This window comes from Aotus nancymaae, unplaced genomic scaffold (genome assembly GCF_030222135.1).
Source record: "Aotus nancymaae isolate 86718 unplaced genomic scaffold, 86718_ANA_hifiasm-v0.15.2.pri h1tg000009l, whole genome shotgun sequence".
NCBI classification, from domain to species: domain Eukaryota; kingdom Metazoa; phylum Chordata; class Mammalia; order Primates; family Aotidae; genus Aotus; species Aotus nancymaae.
In genome coordinates, this window is record NW_026988420.1 from 21,530,349 (window position 1) to 21,549,779 (window position 19,431).

The 19,431-nt window shown below is 38.7% G+C and overlaps 1 protein-coding gene across 2 annotated transcripts in view; it reads left to right on the forward strand.

Annotated features, from left to right (window-relative positions):
- Nucleotides 1-2,976: 2,976 nt before the first annotated feature.
- Nucleotides 2,977-19,431, forward strand: part of PCDH17 (protocadherin 17) — a 100,239-nt gene continuing 83,784 nt past the window's right edge. For both annotated transcript variants that reach the window (XM_012466809.3, XM_064373616.1), the window contains exon 1: nt 2,977-7,966. In XM_012466809.3, coding sequence (XP_012322232.1) covers nt 5,402-7,966 — 2,565 coding nt within the window. In that variant the 5' untranslated portion in view covers nt 2,977-5,401. The remainder of the gene's footprint in view (nt 7,967-19,431) is intronic.

Sequence of the window (19,431 nt, forward strand, 5' to 3'; positions counted from 1 at the left end):
CCTACATGGTAAACCTGTCTCTACTAAAAATACAAAAAATTAGCCGGGCATGGTGGTGTGTGCCTGTAGTCCCAGATACTTGGGAGACTGGGCAGGAGAACTGCTTGAAACCAGAAAATGGAAGTTGCAGTGAGCCGGAATCACGCCTTGCACTCCAAAAAAAATTAGCCGGAGGTGTTGATGGGCACCTGTAATCCCAGTTACTCAGAAGGCTGAGGCAAGAGACTCGCTTGAGTCCGTCTCAAATATATATATACATACAATGCAGTCATTGTATATATATAATTTTCTGAACTATTTAACCATATTTATATTATCTCTTTTTAAAATTAAGTTTAATATTTTAAATACAGTTAAAATATACTTCTCAATAACTATATTGTAAACAAAAAATATTTGGGGAAAAATATAAGTCTTAAGTGACGGTTAAAAATTAAGAGTAATTATTGTGGTTAAAGGAAAGCCAAGTCATTGGAAATGAGATATCAGTTAATTTCATTTCCTTTGAACATAAACTAGTTATGGGACATAAGGAAGAAAATTAATCACCTTGGTTATATGTCAGTATTCAACAATAAAAGTTGATACTACAGGTTAAATAAAACAAGAAGATGTGTGATACATTTCTCTGTAGACACCCTGTGGTAGTCACCTAAAGCATGGTAGTTCTCTTTATATACACTAGGGGGCGATGTGACATAATTACTCCGGAGGGGTTATTAGCAAATTTATCTCTATGAGAATGTATTTTCACATCACTGGGTCTTTTAAACACTGTATTTCTAACAACTCTCGATTGCATGCCAGCACATCTCATTAAGGCTAATCAATAAACCATAATACCCTTTCCTTGGACTTTTTTCCATTCTTTAGTTTTTGCTTTATGGCAAACATCAAGGATATTTTTTGACTTTCTTTGAATTAGTGTGTAACGCAAAAAAGACATAGATTTACTGTATTTAAAAAGTAATGATTAATAAATGAATGTGCAGTCACTATTCTTTATTTAAGTTAGCTGCTGCTTTTAAAGCCTTAAAGCCTCTGATCCTCAGCTCCCAAAATACATGCCTTGGGACAGAGGTACGAATCCCAAAGAGACATGAAACTGGCTTTTCCCAAGGCCGCATGGTTAAGCACCCACTCAGGAAAACAATCCAGATTTCTACAAAGCTCTAACTCTCCCATTCAGCAATAGTATATGCGTGACAAACTACCTATATAGAAAATACAAAGACACTTTAGAATTTAAAAGTCTGGCTGTAAACAGCTTCTCTTTGAATTTTTAAACTGTTAGAGTCTCTTAAGGGAGTGGCAAATTTTGGATACAGATCAGACTGCAAATTCAGACTATAGGTTATCTCATTGAATACTCCAGGAAATAAATAGCTCCTATATCTGAATCTTTAAGCAATTATCCCAACAAGTCTTCAGAACTTTCTTGTAATTGGTTTGGATTTGATTTTCTTTGAATGCTGAATGATTCATGTTACAGACTTGTATGTTAGTCATTCACAATTTATAAATGGCAACTTAACTTCAGTATTTATGAATTGCAATCAATACTCTAGCAATCAAAACACTCACCTTTTCTATTTCAATACTTCAGTTTTCTTTTTTGTTCTTAACTCTTTCTCAGAACTGCTGGATCAGGAGCAAACCAGTTTCCAGTTGCAGATGTTTGTGATAATAGGGAAGAAACCGGCTCTGAGATTAGTAAATGAAATTGGAGAATAGATGAATCAGAAGGCAGTGTGTGTATGTGTGTTTTGTATGTGGTGTGTGTGTGTGTGTGTGTGTGTTACGGTTTACAAAACAGGAATTTTAGATCTCCTAATGATTGGCCTTCATGTTTTATAGTTTTGTTTTCATCGAGCTTTGGCAAATGCGGTTATCAATGGCTATTTGGTTTTAAGGAGAAAAAATCAAATTACAACGTGACACTTTAGTAACAAGAATGGAGGTGAACAAAACACCAAAATGTGTGTGTGTGTGTGTGTCAGGGGTGGGGGGTGATATCCACTTTACCTTGAACCTGGGCTGAGATGGTGGGGAAGGATGCCCCAAAAGGGTAAAACCTTAAGTAGTATTCAGTCAGATTTGAGTTTTAACACGCTACAAAGCTTGTATGGACAGGGAGTCTTTCTCCTTAAAGAGGAGGCTCTATTCCTCTTAGGAGACATGGCCTCTCTTTCAAGGGCGTCTGCTTTTCTTCTGAAACACTTTCACAATTAAGTGACTTTCCTTGCATGGGTGGCTGGGGACCGCTGATTTTTCTCAGAGGATTAAGAAAGTTACCTACTGACTGCTGTTGCTCGCGGTGTGTTCGTACCAGCGCGGGCAGAAACGGGCTCACGAGCGCCCTCGAATTCACACACACTCACCAAAATACACATCTCAGCCGGTGGAAACGCGCTCGCACACACCCACATACGCGCCTCCGCACCTCATTCAGATGGGTCCACGCGGAGTCAGGGCTGCGCTTCCCTTGGCACGGGCGTGTGTGCGGCGAGGGCGTGTGTGCGTGCGTGTGTGAGTGTGTGTAGAGAAACCCATGAAGCAGATCGCAGCTACGTTACTCTGCAAGCATGCCGCGATTCCCGATCCTGTGTATGTAAGACCACAAAAAAACTAAATCGCTGTTAAACTTTTTTTTGTCGATTCTCTTTTCCGAAGGAAGGCGATGGAAGAATCTATTCCCGATAGCTAAAGACCCGCGAGACCCGGCGGCGAAGCCTGGGGCGCGTCCGCCTTGGCGGAGCGCTGGGCTCAGCCAGCCCAACTGGTTCCCCATCTAACTGATCTAATCAATGACTCCGATGAGCTGGGGCTCCTGGCCCCGCCCCCGCCAGCCTCTTCTCCGCCTCTCATTGGATGCGGGCCGAGAAGGCAGGGCCTTGCTCCCCGCTCGGATTGGCTGGCAGGGAATCAGTATCAATGTTTAAGCGGCGGCGTGAGGTGAATAGAGTCAGTCAGCAAGAGACGCTGGGGAGAGAGCAGGGATCGCGAGCCCGGCGGATGCGGCAGCGGCGGAGGGCGGCTGGGGAGACGCTACTCCAACTGTTGAATTGAATTTTCACCTTTCCTTTCATCCGCTACTTTGCTTGCGGAGATGGATTTATTTGCTTCGAAATCCGCACATCTTTCTCAGACTGTGGGGTGATCCCGAGAGGCACCAGACTGAAAGAGACCACCCGTGACAGAAAAGGAGGAATTAAAAAAAAAAAAAAAAAACCCTCCACAACAGACTGCACAATTAACTATACACACCGATGCTGGACTTTGCGAATAGAGAAAATTGAGAGGAAAATCTTGAACTATGATGCGAGGCTAAGCTGGGAACAATTACTGGAAACCTGATTTTATTTTTCCTTTTCCAAGACTCTGAAAGATTTCGGGGTGCCTCTCGCCTAACCAAGAGGAAAGGCTTTTAAAACAGTAATAATAATAAATAAATAAACCAATACACCTAGCAAAGCAGACGCCTTGTTTTCCAGAACCTCGGACTCCGGCAGAAAGAGGTAGAGTAAAAGTGCTGCTGGATTCAGCTTTACCTTCCTCCCTCCATCCCTTTCTCTTGCTTTTTCTTTTTCCCCCAAAACATGAATCTGGCTTTTCTTTCTATAGACTGAGTCAGAGAAAGCATTAGAAAGAAGCCGCAACTAATGTCTGTGAAGGGAGGACCATGAGGCGAGAGTGAATACGATTCGTTCCGCTGCTTCTGACTCATCCGGCAGATCGGAACACCTGCATTTCTGGATGTGTCATTCCCGTATGTTGAGGCGCCTCCAGAACCCGAAATAATGTGTAGACAGACCTGTGCCTAACATCTCCCCGGGGTGAGCGCCCCTGGCTGGACTGCCTTGGCCGCAACTCCGAACCCCCTGCCCTCCCTGAGTCGCCCAGAAAGACTGAGAGCGAGACTGCAGAATGCATCACGCCAAACCTTGATGTGTTGCTTTCATCCAGCCCACTCCTTCTACTATAAGAGAAAATTGAAGGGGGAAAAAAACGTACTTTATTTGCTTCAAATATTCATCACTTTTATTTCTCGCCAAGGTTTTCTTTTCTAGATGAAGAGGACTGGGAGGCAGGGCTATTGGAAGGAGATGCTGAATAGAAAGAAAAGAGAGGCACTTGACAGCCCAGCCCTGTGAATGCAGAGACTGTTTCCCTTCTAGCGAGAGACAGGGAGAGTGTGTGTGTGAGGACTGGGAGGGAGGCTCCCCCTTCCTTTTTATTCCGCCACCCCTCCCCCTTCAAATCTGCACGTCCAACCATGAGTTGCCTGTTGATTTCCCTTCGCCTGGGAAGAAAAGCAAACTGGAATTAAACTGCTTGGAGAGAAGTCCTTGCTCGCGGGGAGAGGATGGGATGGTAGCGGCGGCTACTGGCTTGGCGTAGAGAAATCACAGAGTGTGTTCTACGAACAGAGGCGAGGATATATCTCTCTATTTCCTCCCTCCCAATAGACTCACACAGCAAATGCTGATCAGGCTGTGGCTTTCTTGATTTCGGGGGAGAGCCTTTTCCGAGGAAAAGAGGGAGGAGCCTGGTGGGGAGAGGAAACTACAAATCGGGACACTAGTTCTTTACGCTGCATTTCCTCCCCTCCCTTTGGCTGCTCGGAAAGGAGAGAGAGAGAAAAAAAAAAATACGCTTGGCTGGGAGATGCAGTCCGCCGCCGCCGCTGCCTCAGCCAGCAATGCAAGATTAGATCTCTAAATGCAGCAAAACACTGCCTGAAAACACACCAGCCCGCGCAGCAAGCAGACATTTCACGGTGAGCTGGGGAAGCTTCAGAATATATCTGTGACTCTGTATTCGTGGCTCTTCATCCCCATCAATTTCATCACGGGAGGCGAGCAGCAAGTAAGAATTTCACTTTCGGATCTGCCTAGAGACACACCTCCCTGCTCCCTCCCCCCTCGATGTGAAGAGTATTCCGGAGGCTCTGGGCGGGAGTAGATTTGCAGCACCCTAGCGGGAGCGAGGAAAACCTACTGATTCTTTAGCTCATTATCATCTCTCCCAGACGAGATTTCCTTCTTATCGCCTGCCTCATCGCTCAAGTTTAAAGCCTCCCGAAGTCCAGGCGGGAGAGACCAAACCCCCGGCTCGCCCCCAGCCGCAGGAAGCCGCCGCCTTACTCCAAGCCCCTGCAGCTCTGCTGCACCGCAGCTTCTCTCCCAGTGCGGATGCTGTAGATCAACAGGTTCAGGGAACTTGAGCTGAATAAGGAGAGACCACCGGGTGCCGCAGCTCGGGTGCAGAGGGAAGGAAGGACCCGTAGACTTGTGATTCGCGTCGCGCGCGCACCCTGCTCCAGGGCCCCAGGCTGGCGCTCACTCTCTCTCTGGCCCCTCCAGTCCGCCTGCTCCTGCCCCCACCTTACAGGTCTGGGATGTACCTTTCCATCTGTTGCTGTTTTCTTCTATGGGCCCCTGCCCTCACGCTCAAGAACCTCAACTACTCCGTGCCGGAGGAGCAAGGGGCCGGCACGGTGATCGGGAACATCGGCAAGGATGCTCGACTGCAGCCTGGGCTCCCGCCGGCAGAGCGCGGCGGCGGAGGGCGCAGCAAGTCGGGCAGCTACCGGGTGCTGGAGAACTCGGCTCCGCACCTGCTGGACGTGGACGCAGACAGTGGGCTCCTCTATACCAAGCAGCGCATCGACCGCGAGTCCCTGTGCCGCCACAACGCCAAGTGCCAGCTGTCCCTCGAGGTGTTCGCCAACGACAAGGAGATCTGCATGATCAAGGTAGAGATCCAGGACATCAACGACAACGCGCCTTCTTTCCCCTCGGATCAGATTGAAATGGACATCTCGGAGAACGCTGCCCCGGGCACCCGCTTTCCTCTCACCAGCGCACATGACCCCGACGCCGGCGAGAACGGGCTCCGCACCTACCTGCTTACACGCGACGACCACGGCCTCTTTGCACTGGACGTCAAGTCCCGCGGCGACGGCACCAAGTTCCCAGAGCTGGTCATCCAGAAGGCCCTGGACCGCGAGCAGCAGAACCACCATACGCTCGTGCTGACTGCCCTAGACGGTGGCGAGCCTCCACGTTCCGCCACCGTACAGATCAACGTGAAGGTGATTGACTCCAACGACAACAGCCCGGTCTTCGAGGCACCGTCCTACTTGGTGGAACTGCCCGAGAATGCTCCACTGGGCACCGTGGTCATCGATCTGAACGCCACCGACGCCGACGAGGGTCCCAATGGCGAAGTGCTCTACTCCTTTAGCAGCTACGTGCCCGACCGCGTGCGGGAGCTCTTCTCCATCGACCCCAAGACCGGCCTCATCCGTGTGAAGGGCAACCTGGACTATGAAGAGAACGGGATGCTGGAGATCGACGTGCAGGCCCGAGACCTGGGGCCTAACCCCATCCCAGCCCACTGCAAGGTCACGGTCAAGCTCATCGACCGCAACGACAACGCGCCGTCCATCGGTTTCGTCTCCGTGCGCCAGGGGGCGCTGAGCGAGGCCGCCCCTCCCGGCACCGTCATTGCCCTGGTGCGGGTCACTGACCGAGACTCGGGCAAGAACGGGCAGTTGCAGTGTCGGGTCCTGGGCGGAGGAGGGACCGGCGGCGGCGGGGGCCTGGGCGGACCCGGGGGGTCCGTCCCCTTCAAGCTTGAGGAGAACTACGACAACTTCTACACGGTGGTGACTGACCGCCCACTGGACCGCGAGACGCAAGACGAGTACAACGTGACCATCGTGGCGCGGGACGGGGGCTTGCCTCCCCTCAACTCCACCAAGTCGTTCGCGGTCAAGATTCTAGACGAGAACGACAACCCGCCTCGGTTCACCAAAGGGCTCTACGTGCTTCAGGTGCACGAGAACAACATCCCGGGAGAGTACCTGGGTTCTGTACTCGCCCAGGATCCCGACCTGGGCCAGAACGGCACCGTGTCCTACTCTATCCTGCCCTCGCACATCGGCGACGTGTCCATCTACACCTATGTGTCTGTCAATCCCACGAACGGGGCCATCTACGCCCTGCGCTCCTTTAACTTCGAGCAGACCAAGTCTTTCGAGTTCAAGGTGCTTGCTAAGGACTCGGGGGCGCCCGCGCACTTGGAGAGCAACGCCACGGTGAGGGTGACAGTGCTAGACGTGAATGACAACGCGCCGGTGATCGTGCTTCCCACGCTGCAGAACGACACCGCGGAGCTGCAGGTGCCGCGCAACGCCGGCCTGGGCTATCTGGTGAGCACTGTGCGCGCCCTAGACAGCGACTTCGGCGAGAGCGGGCGCCTAACCTACGAGATCGTGGACGGCAACGACGACCATCTGTTTGAGATCGACCCGTCCAGCGGCGAGATCCGCACGCTGCACCCCTTCTGGGAGGACGTGACGCCCGTGGTGGAGCTGGTGGTGAAGGTGACCGACCACGGCAAGCCCACCCTGTCCGCAGTGGCCAAGCTCATCATCCGCTCTGTGAGCGGCTCCCTTCCCGAGGGGGTACCACGGGTGAATGGCGAGCAGCACCACTGGGACATGTCGCTGCCGCTCATCGTGACTCTGAGCACTATTTCCATCATCCTCCTAGCGGCCATGATCACCATCGCCGTCAAGTGCAAGCGCGAGAACAAGGAGATCCGCACTTACAACTGCCGCATCGCCGAGTACAGCCACCCGCAGCTGGGCGGGGGCAAGGGTAAGAAGAAGAAGATCAACAAAAATGATATCATGCTGGTGCAGAGCGAAGTGGAGGAGAGGAACGCCATGAACGTCATGAACGTGGTGAGCAGCCCCTCCCTGGCTACCTCCCCCATGTACTTCGACTACCAGACCCGCCTACCCCTCAGCTCGCCCCGGTCGGAGGTGATGTATCTCAAACCGGCCTCCAACAACCTGACTGTCCCTCAGGGGCACGCGGGCTGCCACACCAGCTTCACCGGACAAGGGACTAATGCAAGCGACACCCCAGCCACTCGGATGTCCATAATTCAGGTAGGAGACTTTTAGCATAACTGAGACTTCACTTTATTGCTGGTTTTGGAGCTGCCCTGAAACCTTTGGAACAGGGCAAGCCACTCTGCCAGCAGCTGTGAGAGGGAAAAACATTGAAATGAAAACGATTTACACTTTTGACACTGTGTATACATCATATTCTACACATAACCCCTCCCATGTAAATAGTCTAAAATCTACAAGATGTAAATATCTTACTTCTGTTTCAGTTTAAAATTTATTTTTATAGGTTTAAAAATGTCAGCAGTGTTCAATAATCATAACTTATTCTACTTATTTTTGTTAGTTTACATTTCTTTCCATAAAAAAGAATTCCCAGAGCAGAAACAAATGTTTTAGTTAGTTGTCTTGAAAATATTTTAATTCTTTTTTGAAGTGATGCCAAAAATGAAATAAATTTATAACCAAATACTAAGAAGTTAACTTCTTGAAGTACAAAATAGCAACCAGTCAGAATTTCAGAGTTTAATCAATTTGAACTAACTTTTCACCCCTTAAAAAGTCGTTTCATATTTTAAAGGTGAGGTGCTTTAAAGAACATGAATCTCACTTATTCATCATTCCATTATGCTAAAACTTCCACATAATGCATTCATACATCTAAAGCTTTTGAAATGTGAGTTATATTCTGAAGCACTTTGAAAAGTTTGAATACATGTGGGCTCTGCATAACGACCAGGAACTATCTATGAAAAGTTTTTATTTGTTTTGTCTTGTGGTTATCTTGATTTGTTTCTTGGAGTCACTGAGGAGTGAATGAAAATAGCAGAGGACCAGAGACTCATTTTGTGCTATTGAAGAAAGGAGGCAAAGTTACACTGAAGGCACTTGATGTGCCAAAAAGAATCCAAGATGCATTTAGTTTGTATAGTGTGTATTTTATGTATATCTCAGTAATATTTAATATATATTAGATAGTATGATTTAAAGTTATTGATAATATGACAAAACTAAATGACTGGATCCAGCCTGAACATAGGTTCTAACAGCAGCACGTGACTATACTATGCCTAGTCATTGTCTTGTTTCTTTTACCCACTATTGAGTTGTGTCACAGAGAAACTTAATTCTTGCTTATTATAATTGTATGTTGCAACAAATTACTCTAGATGAGCAGTATGTGGAATTTAAAATTGAGCTTAACTGAAAGTGACACCTCGCAAGGAAGATTAGTTTGGGGCAAATGAAAATAATTTGTTCATAATTTTATGCTTTGAAAAGCAAATAACTTTTGATGACACTTGACTCAGTAATGTTTTTATGGTTAAGATGGAGAAGTAAAATTTCATAATCTTATTATTTCTAACATAATAAGGATACCAAACACTAATACTTAGAAAAATATATTTTTCTATAATAGTGTAATGTCCTTGTAAAACAATCTCACACTTGACACTACTAAATATTAAAATATCAATTGTAGTATTAAATCTCACATCTTACAGTGTTTACTGTACATCAGTGATAATGATTTTCTGAGGTTTATATAAAACCAAAAAAGAAATTCCCCACTTTAAAAAAATGTGGTTTGTCTGAAAGTCTCTCTGTGACTTTGTAAAACCGGTATTTATGATAATCAATACGTATTTAGAATGAGATGTTAAAACACGTGTTTATAGATTTGCTACATTCATTTTATAAACACACATGTTATATACCTTCCTTATATTTTTATTACTGACAATGACAAAGATGTCACAGAGGGTTAATGCTTCCATTTAAAGTGATGTGAGTTAAATTTTCATTTAGTTTCCAGTAAAAATGAAGGTGGTGCAGAATTTTCAACAAGCCTGTTTCCTTGGTTAGACTAGTAAGGAACAATCTTCGATTGAAATATCCAGAGGTTCTGAGAAGTAGTGATGCCTGTAGTATATTGCACCATGCTGTTCTTGAAGGTAGTCATTGCTTAAGGAGGGGTTGATGATTCCTCTCATTAGCAGTAAAACTCAAGCCAAAGCAGATACACACGTTTTTAAAGAGAATCCAAAGGGAAAACTTTTTTTCCCATTCCCTTTCTTCTAGACTCTTAATTCATGCCATAAAGACACAAACTATGTTTTTGTTTTAAGTCCTTGAGGTGTTTTGAAACATGGCTCATTTTCCCACGTTTCTTCTGCCCTAGAAATATCCCCAACATGCGTTGTTTAAACAGGATTTTTTTTTTCTATTCAAATTTTATAATCCTCTAAGGGATGCTTTGTGAGTTCTTATATGTTAATTCTCTTTTAAATATCTCAGGTTTATCTCAATATTAATTATGGAGAACAGAGTAAATGAACTACAGGGACTTTTTTTTTTCTTAACTAGTGTGCTGCAAACACATTGTGCTAAAGTGACATCCATAAATTAAAGCATTTAGGTATTCCACAATTTTTTTCAGGTGCTTTGATTAGTGTATATATGTAATACAGCATCCGAAGGAAACACACTATTAGTCTCATATGTATTTCTGAAGATGGAATATTAATCCACAGAGTGCACTTGGCCTAACTGCTACTATGTCTGATTCATCTTTATTTTATAGCATCTGTGTTCTGTTTGGAAGCATGTTGATGGAATGAAAAGAATTTTAAAATTGTGTTGAAATACACTGGTACAGTGTGGTGATATGAAATTTAGGAACTTTATGATTTATGGAGGCTCACATTACAGCTAACGTAAGACTTGTTTAAGTATCAAAGCATTTTGTGTAGGTCAAAGGGTCTAAAATGTTAAGATTAATGTCTGTAGGTTCTCCTTGGGCATAGGAGTACTTTTACTGAGTACAGATGCTAAGCATTCTTATAAGCTGATATAGAAACAGTGTCGTTTGTGAGAAGAAACTTTATTTTAGATTTTCTTCAAGTTCCTTGAAAAAATTAAAGTATAAAGTATATAAACAGTAGATTAGCAACTAAATACCCACAATAGGGTGAATCATAATACAACACAGTTATAACTAAATATTTAATTCTTTTTAAACCTATAAAACTGATTTTGAAGACTAGGAGCACAGATTTTGCAGTATATAAGGCAAATAGTTTATTATCCAAATTCATAAGAGCACTTTCATAGGAGCAGTTTTCATGTGAATTATTTTATGTGTTAATATGAAATCTAAAGTCAAGTAGAGAGATTATTACTAGTTCTCAAGAATAATTGCTTATGGTGATTTATCAATAATTAGTTGCTAAGTCTCAGGGTGACTTCTCAACAGGTGTTTTCAATGAAGGCCTTGTTGGAAAGAGAGGATGAGGCTGGGGACTTCTCACTGATGGAGAGTTCCCAGTTTGTTTGAACATCTGTGTTTTCACATTTTTTGTAGCACTACTACAAGTCACTTTAATATGCTCTCATAGAAGGAAATATATTGAGCCAGCAGAATAAGATCTACTAAAATAAATTTTGAAAAGGAATACATTCTTACTCAGTGTTTTACAAATCAATTTCCAACGATTCACATTTGGGTTGACTTTAGAGTCTTTATGCTAGGAAGATAAAATCCTTTTGATAGATGTACATGGCCTTTTCAATAACAGGGAATTAAGGATATGGTAAATACGTAGAGCCAATCCAAATATATAAAAATGATATTGAAGTGTAGAGGACTAAAGTATCATAGTGTAAACAATAAACTCAATATTGCAGAATAAAAAGGTGAAAGGAGACTCCATCTTTAACACAACATTATCCGCTGTATGCCTTTATTCCCACTTGGCTCTCCTACAAGAAGATTTTCACTACTGGACTTACTCAGATCAGTTCCCAAGATCATGATCTTCAAAATTTCATACTCTAGCCTATTAATGATTTCAGTAAGAAGCACAAAGTGTGAAAACAATTTCTTTTGACATTTATGATTTTGGAGATATTTTACTATGATTTTTATTCTAAGACAGCTGTTCAATTAGTATATGCAGTAGTTTCCATAACCTATATATACATCTCTACTTATAGGCATTCTGGTATCTTGAGTAGGAAAGGAATGTCCCTTACTTACTGTGTGCCTTCCAGAGTGTTTAGTTCACTCACTTATTTCTAAAAGGTTTTGAAAAGATAGAATGAGTGATTCCTATTTGAGATTAACATGAGTACACAATAATTACATTTTTTCTGTTTTATCATGCATTAAAAGTAGTGTAAATGAAGTAAATGAACTTAGTTAAAATATAATAAGATATTCAGTGTTCAGGGTATTTTTGGAGATGACTTTAAAACCCCTAAAAATCTAAAAATTGGTATCATCATGCTCATTATAGTGTTACTTTTATTTTTATATGCATCTATGAAAATTTTAGCTCCAATTTTAATGTGCCATTTCTCTATTTCCCAATAAATGAAAACACAGGAAGTATAAAGTATAACAATATGAGCAAGAAACCAGAGAATCTTGTTATTTTATATACAAATTTTTGTAAGGTAATAACTTCTTGATTCCATTAGCTTTTGGTTTTCAATAAAATTTTCAAAATGCAAACAAGTTAATATTTTATCATTCTTATTTTGAGATTATAATCCTTCAGTCTTTTGGAAATGTCAAGAGTAAGATAATTTTTAATTTTACTTGAGTTATATGAGTTCTATAATTTCAATAAATATTACTATATGTAAGCATATGTCAAAAAATTTGGAATTTTAGTTTTGGCATCTTCATGTTCTTTAAGGCTGTGTTTTATCATGAAAAGATCAGCATAGAAAAGTATGCCCTAAAATTGTTATTTCAACTACTTGGATATACTTTTCTAGTCAAGGAAAAAGAAAAAATTACCACCTTTGAATACATTGTTCAACATACAAAACACGTACAAAATCCCCCAAATTTCCAGAATGTTTTCTCCATAAAGTTGATGCTATAACATATATTATTCACTTTTTTCAAGTGCATAGATATAGATTTTGTATATGAGGTTAAAATAATCCCAAATATCATCTCTCTTTAAAAAACTAAGAAGTACACTTTCTAAAGATGTATTTTATTTTAAAAGAAAAACTCTTCAAAAATTTTAAGTAATATTTAATCCTGTTTAAATATATAGCATTTGTACTTTATCATGTTTCAGTACTATTCTTCTGTTTCAGGTTTCAAATTTTTCACTGTTAGAGCTGCTTATGTACTATAACACAATAGAAATGTATCTACAAATATAAAGGGTATACATTAAGAAAAAATACATTTAAGATTAATAAAGGTTCACATGCATTTATTGAAATGAAATTTGGCTATGCCTATATTTATAAAAATATTTTTTTTCATTAAATTAAGTATGTGTATAAATGTATATGTCTTTATATTTTCAATATAATATATGTAAGTACTTAAGCACAAATACTAGTCCAATTTTATACTTTTTAGTTCAAAAGCAATTCTTCTCTATTTAAGGAACAGCTCAAGCTTTTATTTTTCTTTGAAAATATGTTAAAACTTTACTGTTTTAAAGTTTCAAACAATTTGAAGTCCCATAAAATAGAGGTAGTGACCCTAGAGAGGAGGATTTAAGGACCACCTGGCCTTCAGTGGGCAATAAGCTTGAGCCCATGTAGACAAAGAGAAACAAAAATCTTCCCCAAGTTTCTGATTCTTTTGAGAAGATGGCAGGAGACCTGGAAGCATTGTGAGAATATAGGCTGTGAGCCTGATGATGAAACACCAACAGGAGAAAGAAGCCACCATAACTGGGCTCATGCCAGTTAGGAAGTAAAACTTAACTCCCTAATGCTGAGAAGTCACTGAATGCAATACACTCAATAGTGGGTAAATTCTTACAAATGCTCCTGCTAATTACAATATTAGTCATTGCTCTAGAATGTACTCCCCTCAGAGATACTTCTGTTTAATAAATCCCACAGGGCATTATCTTAAGGTCGTATTTTAGTAAAGCCATTAGGGAAGGGATTTTTTTTGTATTAAATTCCTTCAACCAATGACTGTATGTTAGTTAGAGAATAGCATAAAGTTCATTTTGCCTATTATTTAGAAGATAATGTGACTTCTGCCACCCACCTACAAAACACTTTTAAAGTTCATTAGACCTACACTAATTTATTGTCAACTTACTTTAGTAAAGGAGGCTTTGACAAGAATTTTCTTCAATGACATACAATATTTTACAGTTAGTCATAAGCTTCCAGCACTCCTTTGACAATGACATATTGCTATCTTTAGTCTTCTGAAATAAGTTATGGACAATAAAGAAGTCCTTAATGATATCAACATCCCTACTGTGACTAAGAGAAGCATGTTTATGCTTCCTTGCTACTGCAGAAATACTAAGATCAATGTTTAAGTTAAAGCAAATAATAATAATAATAAAATACAGATGAAAAATTGTGACTCTGTGGGTGGCATCCTTTGCTTGTATGCACCAACTTCTTCCAGGGATAGACTATAAAATTGGTTTCAGACAGTGTTTGAGAGAATATATATATTTATACATATACATATATATTTGTGTGTGTGCATATATATGTATGTATGTGTATGCATATATATATGACATACTTGTATGTGTCTGTTCTGGTCCTAGTGACATTCTGATTACTGGTATTTGTAGGCCTTGCCCTGGATCTATTCCAAGCAATTTTATTGTAGTGAAATGGTTCTTACAGTTCATTGAGCATCTAGCATAACTGTACTGAATATGATTGGCACGTTTGCATATATTTATTCAAAAAAATAAGGCAGTTAAACAGCATAATTAAGGGAAAACGAATCATAACAATAAAAGACCATTTAAGTTAACAAGCTTTGTGATCAAAGGATAAATACAGGTTGGATAAATGACACTTTAGATGTAACTAATCTACATAAATAGACTTTGGTCTGATTAGAGGAGTAGAATATATTAAAATAACTTAATGGTATTAGAAATTCATTTTATTTCAGTCATCTTGAAATGTTTAACGATCTATATTATCTTGTTTTCTTTATAGTTCTATTTAATATGGTAGTGATACACCATTTTTAAGTTGTGTGAAAAATGCCAAAGTAAAGATAAATATAATATTGTAAACTTCTGTTTGGTTCTGAAATATACCCTGTCTGGAAAGCATTTAATATTTTTTAAACCTTTAATGTTTTTGATTGATTTTTAATTAGCAGAACACATTAAAGGGACTATTTTAAAGGATCATTTCTTGTTTACTCTATCAGCTAAAAGCAGCCTTTGTAGAGTCTGAAAGCTAGAGCATGAAAATCAATTTGAAGTTTCAAGCTATACATTCATAATGGTTTTGTAGATATATACTTTTAAAAAACACTGGTTACATGTTTGTAAATTATATTAATACATAATGTAGATAATGACTTGATATTCTGAAAGATTCGGATGGTATTTTGATAGCACCTATGCATTACAGTAACAGATTTAACATACAACTTCCCTACAAATGTCATTTCTTTCCAACAACTATGGTGCTTTAGATATATTTTATTCAGCTGTTTTGGATAATAATTTTAAAAATATAATTAGGCACTGAGTCATGAATTGATATATTTCATTATATAGGATTTCCACCTGAATACTTAATACTTATTTCTAAACAATGAATTGGTTTTTTGTGTGCCTAAAATTTTCATGTTCTTCAATTCAGAAAAAATTCAAAATATGTACATGAAATAATCAGCTTATGTTAGAAATTCCAATAAAAATGCAACAGGTATTTATTGTAGGCAGAAATAGTTATGAGGTTCAAAATAGTTTTTTATTGTTATAATACAATTTCAGACTATCCATGTCTCATGTAAATTCTTAAATTTGTATTTCCAGTACAAACATTTGCATCAGTTTTGAACACCTAAAAGTAGTTTTTACCCTTAATCTACAACATTCTTTTAAAAATCATAGTCCCCAATACAAATACCTTTGCTAAGAGTAGTTCATTTTATTTTTCACACAACATATTTTAACAGAGTATACTGAAATTGTTGTACCTGAATACTTGATATGTTTTTGCTGTTCTTTCATGGTGACAGAAAAATTGGATATGCATTACTGAATTTATAAAGCAATTCATCTTTGATTATCATGAAAAGAATTACCTAACCACATGTGTAAAATGACTGTGTGAAATTTTTACTGATGTCCTCATTTTATCAGTAGATAAAATGAAATTAAGACATTAGAATGTTTGAGAAATTATATGCCTAAAATCCTAGCAAAATATAATGAGAAAAAAGTTATCATTTTAGTATTTTGGAAAAGGGAATTTGTTTAAAAGAAAACGTTTTCCAGTTCAAACTTGAACAAGTGCTTAATGATACATTTAATATAAATTATTAGTCATGAAAATTTCCTAAACAATGTTAAAAATAATTACTTCAATTTCCATGGTTCTGTCAGCGAAACAAAAACAAAACAGGTATCATCTAAATATTGGTGCATTCTATTATAATAGTGTCTTCTTGGGTCCCAGAATTCATGCCTTGTATTTTGCTCTTGCAGTTATGCATCTATTTTAAAATAGTATATCCCAAATCAATTCATTGCATTAAGAATGTGAATAACAGCAGTTATAAGTCATAAAAAAAAGATAAATCAATAGTCCATCTTTATTATCATTTTTATTGTGGCAGAATTAAGGATTCTATACAAACTTACCTTCCCGTAGTTTCAAGGCAAGACACTTGATTGTTTTAATTACTATTTGAAGCTTTGTGTGACCTTGTGTTATATTAATGAATGTTTTTTATTTTTGTGCTAAGCGAATGTCTTGTCTCATGTTGTAATCTTGGTTGATTAGAAATTCCTGATTTAAAAAAGTAAGTTGATAGATATGCATTGATGTTACTTGGCATGGGACACATAGAATGCATTTATCATTTTAGAAAACAATAAAAATATTTTGGTGCTATGCCATACACCAAAGTATAGAGTAAGATACAGAATTGTTGAAAGCAGATATATATGAAAAACAGTAATCATTTTAATATCAATGCATACCTTGAAAAATATTCGTAACTTTTCACTTTTTAGTGTTGGCAGATGCATGGGTAGTAATTATTAGCTAAGTTCCCAGGTTCTGACCTTCTTAGGAAAGCTACTATTTATCCCTAGATGGTAATAAGGATGGAAATAACAGAACCATCCTATTAAACAAATTCCACTCACAGGACATTTTGAGGATCCTTGGCAGAAGTCTATTTGATGGTGTGGCTCTGATATCAGATGTGCCAATACCAACAAATGAAGCACTATGCCTGAGTGGAGAGAAACTAGAAAAAACAAAGAATACATTTATAGAGACTTTTTTTTACTTCTGATTTTGAGCAATAGACTTTCCATGATTTTTTTATAATCAAGACAATTACATAGTAATTTGGGTTAGAATGCATGCCCAGTTCCCCATCTCAAAACCCAATTTGTTACCACCTGTGGCTATTTCTATTTTTTTAAAAAAAGAAAAGAAACATAATTACTATGAGTCTCAGCAGTCTTAGAGTAAATTTTTGCAATTACAATACCTCCCTTGGGCAGATGTGTGAAAATGGCAGATTAATTCCTGCCAGGATCTTTCTGTTCTCTGTGCATTTTTAGGTTTGGTGTTGCCTGCTTATTAGAGTGCCTGTTTTGCTCTGGTTAAAGGTTATGTCAGTGTTCCCATAGTAAATCTCTAGAAATAAAAATCCACAAATCAGCCATTAAATTTTGCCTTAGGTGGAAAGTTGACATGTAACGTCTCAGGAAATAAATAGATAATATTTTCCATCACTTTCCTCTGTTGCCTGGTTAAGTTTGAAGTAAAAGAGAATAAGACCATCTGGCAATGTTGAGAAAGCAGGACTTAGACTAGGAGGGAATAAGAAAAGTGTGGTAAAATAATATCTAATCCAGTAGATACTATGGAAATGATCTCAAAGCCACATGATGCCTGGGGATTTTAAAGAGAAATAAAAAATATATTAATATTGGATGGACAACAGGAAATTGAACACCCCACTAATTTCCATTCATTTCTTTTTGTGGTGGTTGTGTGTAAAAAAATATATTAATATTGGATGGATAACAGGAAATTGAACACCCCACTAATTTCCATTCATTTCTTTTTGTGGTGGTTGTGTGTACTCTGTTCCCAATAAAGATCTAATTAATCTACATACAAACTAATGAATGATATTAAGTCTGTATAGTATTAAGCCTCTGGATCAGTGTTTTAACTCTATTAGCAAGATTAAGTTATTTTGTCTCAAAGCAGTCTAGAGACTAGAACACTTTAAACCAGCAGCCACATCCATCTTGTTTGTCACTGTACTTGAAAGAATATAGCAGTTTCTGATATGTAGTATATCCTTTAAAAATATGAATTCTTTGTGAAGAAACTGAGACTTCTATAGTTAAGTCATTTTCAACAATCACCCATCAGATATATGCTGGAATTTGGATTCAAATCTAGATGTAACTAAGGCTAAAGTCTAAGATATTAATATAAAGATGCTAAAATATTGATCTGCTGGTAAATGATTTATGTGAATATGGCATATTTTGATATTTTTTAAATTTATAGTTACTACATCATTACTATGAAAATTTGTATATAATTTTATTAATAATATTACAACTTGATGGAGAAAGATAGATGATCAAGGTTCACAATTATGAGTATCATGCTCTCACAGTATTTGTTTATATTACATATAATTAGATATGGTATATATAATATATACACCCAAAATCAAACATGAAAATGGTGTATCAAGAGGAAATTGTGTTGATTGTAGCGTATCTTTTTATCTTTTGTCTCACTCCTTGTTCTGGTTTATATGATATTAAAATGATGCACTTCTGATTTTATGTCTATTTTTTAAGGCTTTAAGGATCACCCAACCCTAGTAAGTTATTAAGAAACTAGTATGATAATTTTGTCTACATATTAATTAAAGCTGGTTATATTTGTGAAAATCTTCCATAAAAATATTTATTTTCTATATGATTATTTCGATAAGATGATATTACCTCTAAACCATAAAACAGTTATTTTTGGATTACATTTATTTTTATTTTTCAATATGTAATTTTACTATTTAATCAGGCACTGATCATCTACCATGCAATAATCAGAAAAATAAAACTATGTTTGGCAATTAATAAGTGTATGTATAGTAATAAGCCAACTTAAAAATTATTCTCAAAATTTCATAATCTGTCATTTGTATGTGGTAATGAAATTTTTATGCAAGTATTGAGGAGATGTAAGCTAAGCCTTCATATAAAACGTATGTTGTCCATTTCAGTATTGTTATTTAAAATACATCCACAGCTTTCAGAGCTGTTTAATCCATAATTATTACTTCAATGAATAAATGATGAAATAATTCTAAAAGCTATTAATTGAAATAGTTTATTGGTTTTTCATTTTTTTATTTGTGCAAATTTAGGGGCTATGTGTGAAGTTGTATTGTTTAGTACTTTTAAGCTATACTGAGAGTTATTTACTGTTTGTCTGAGTTTTACATTTTAAAATCCATGTCA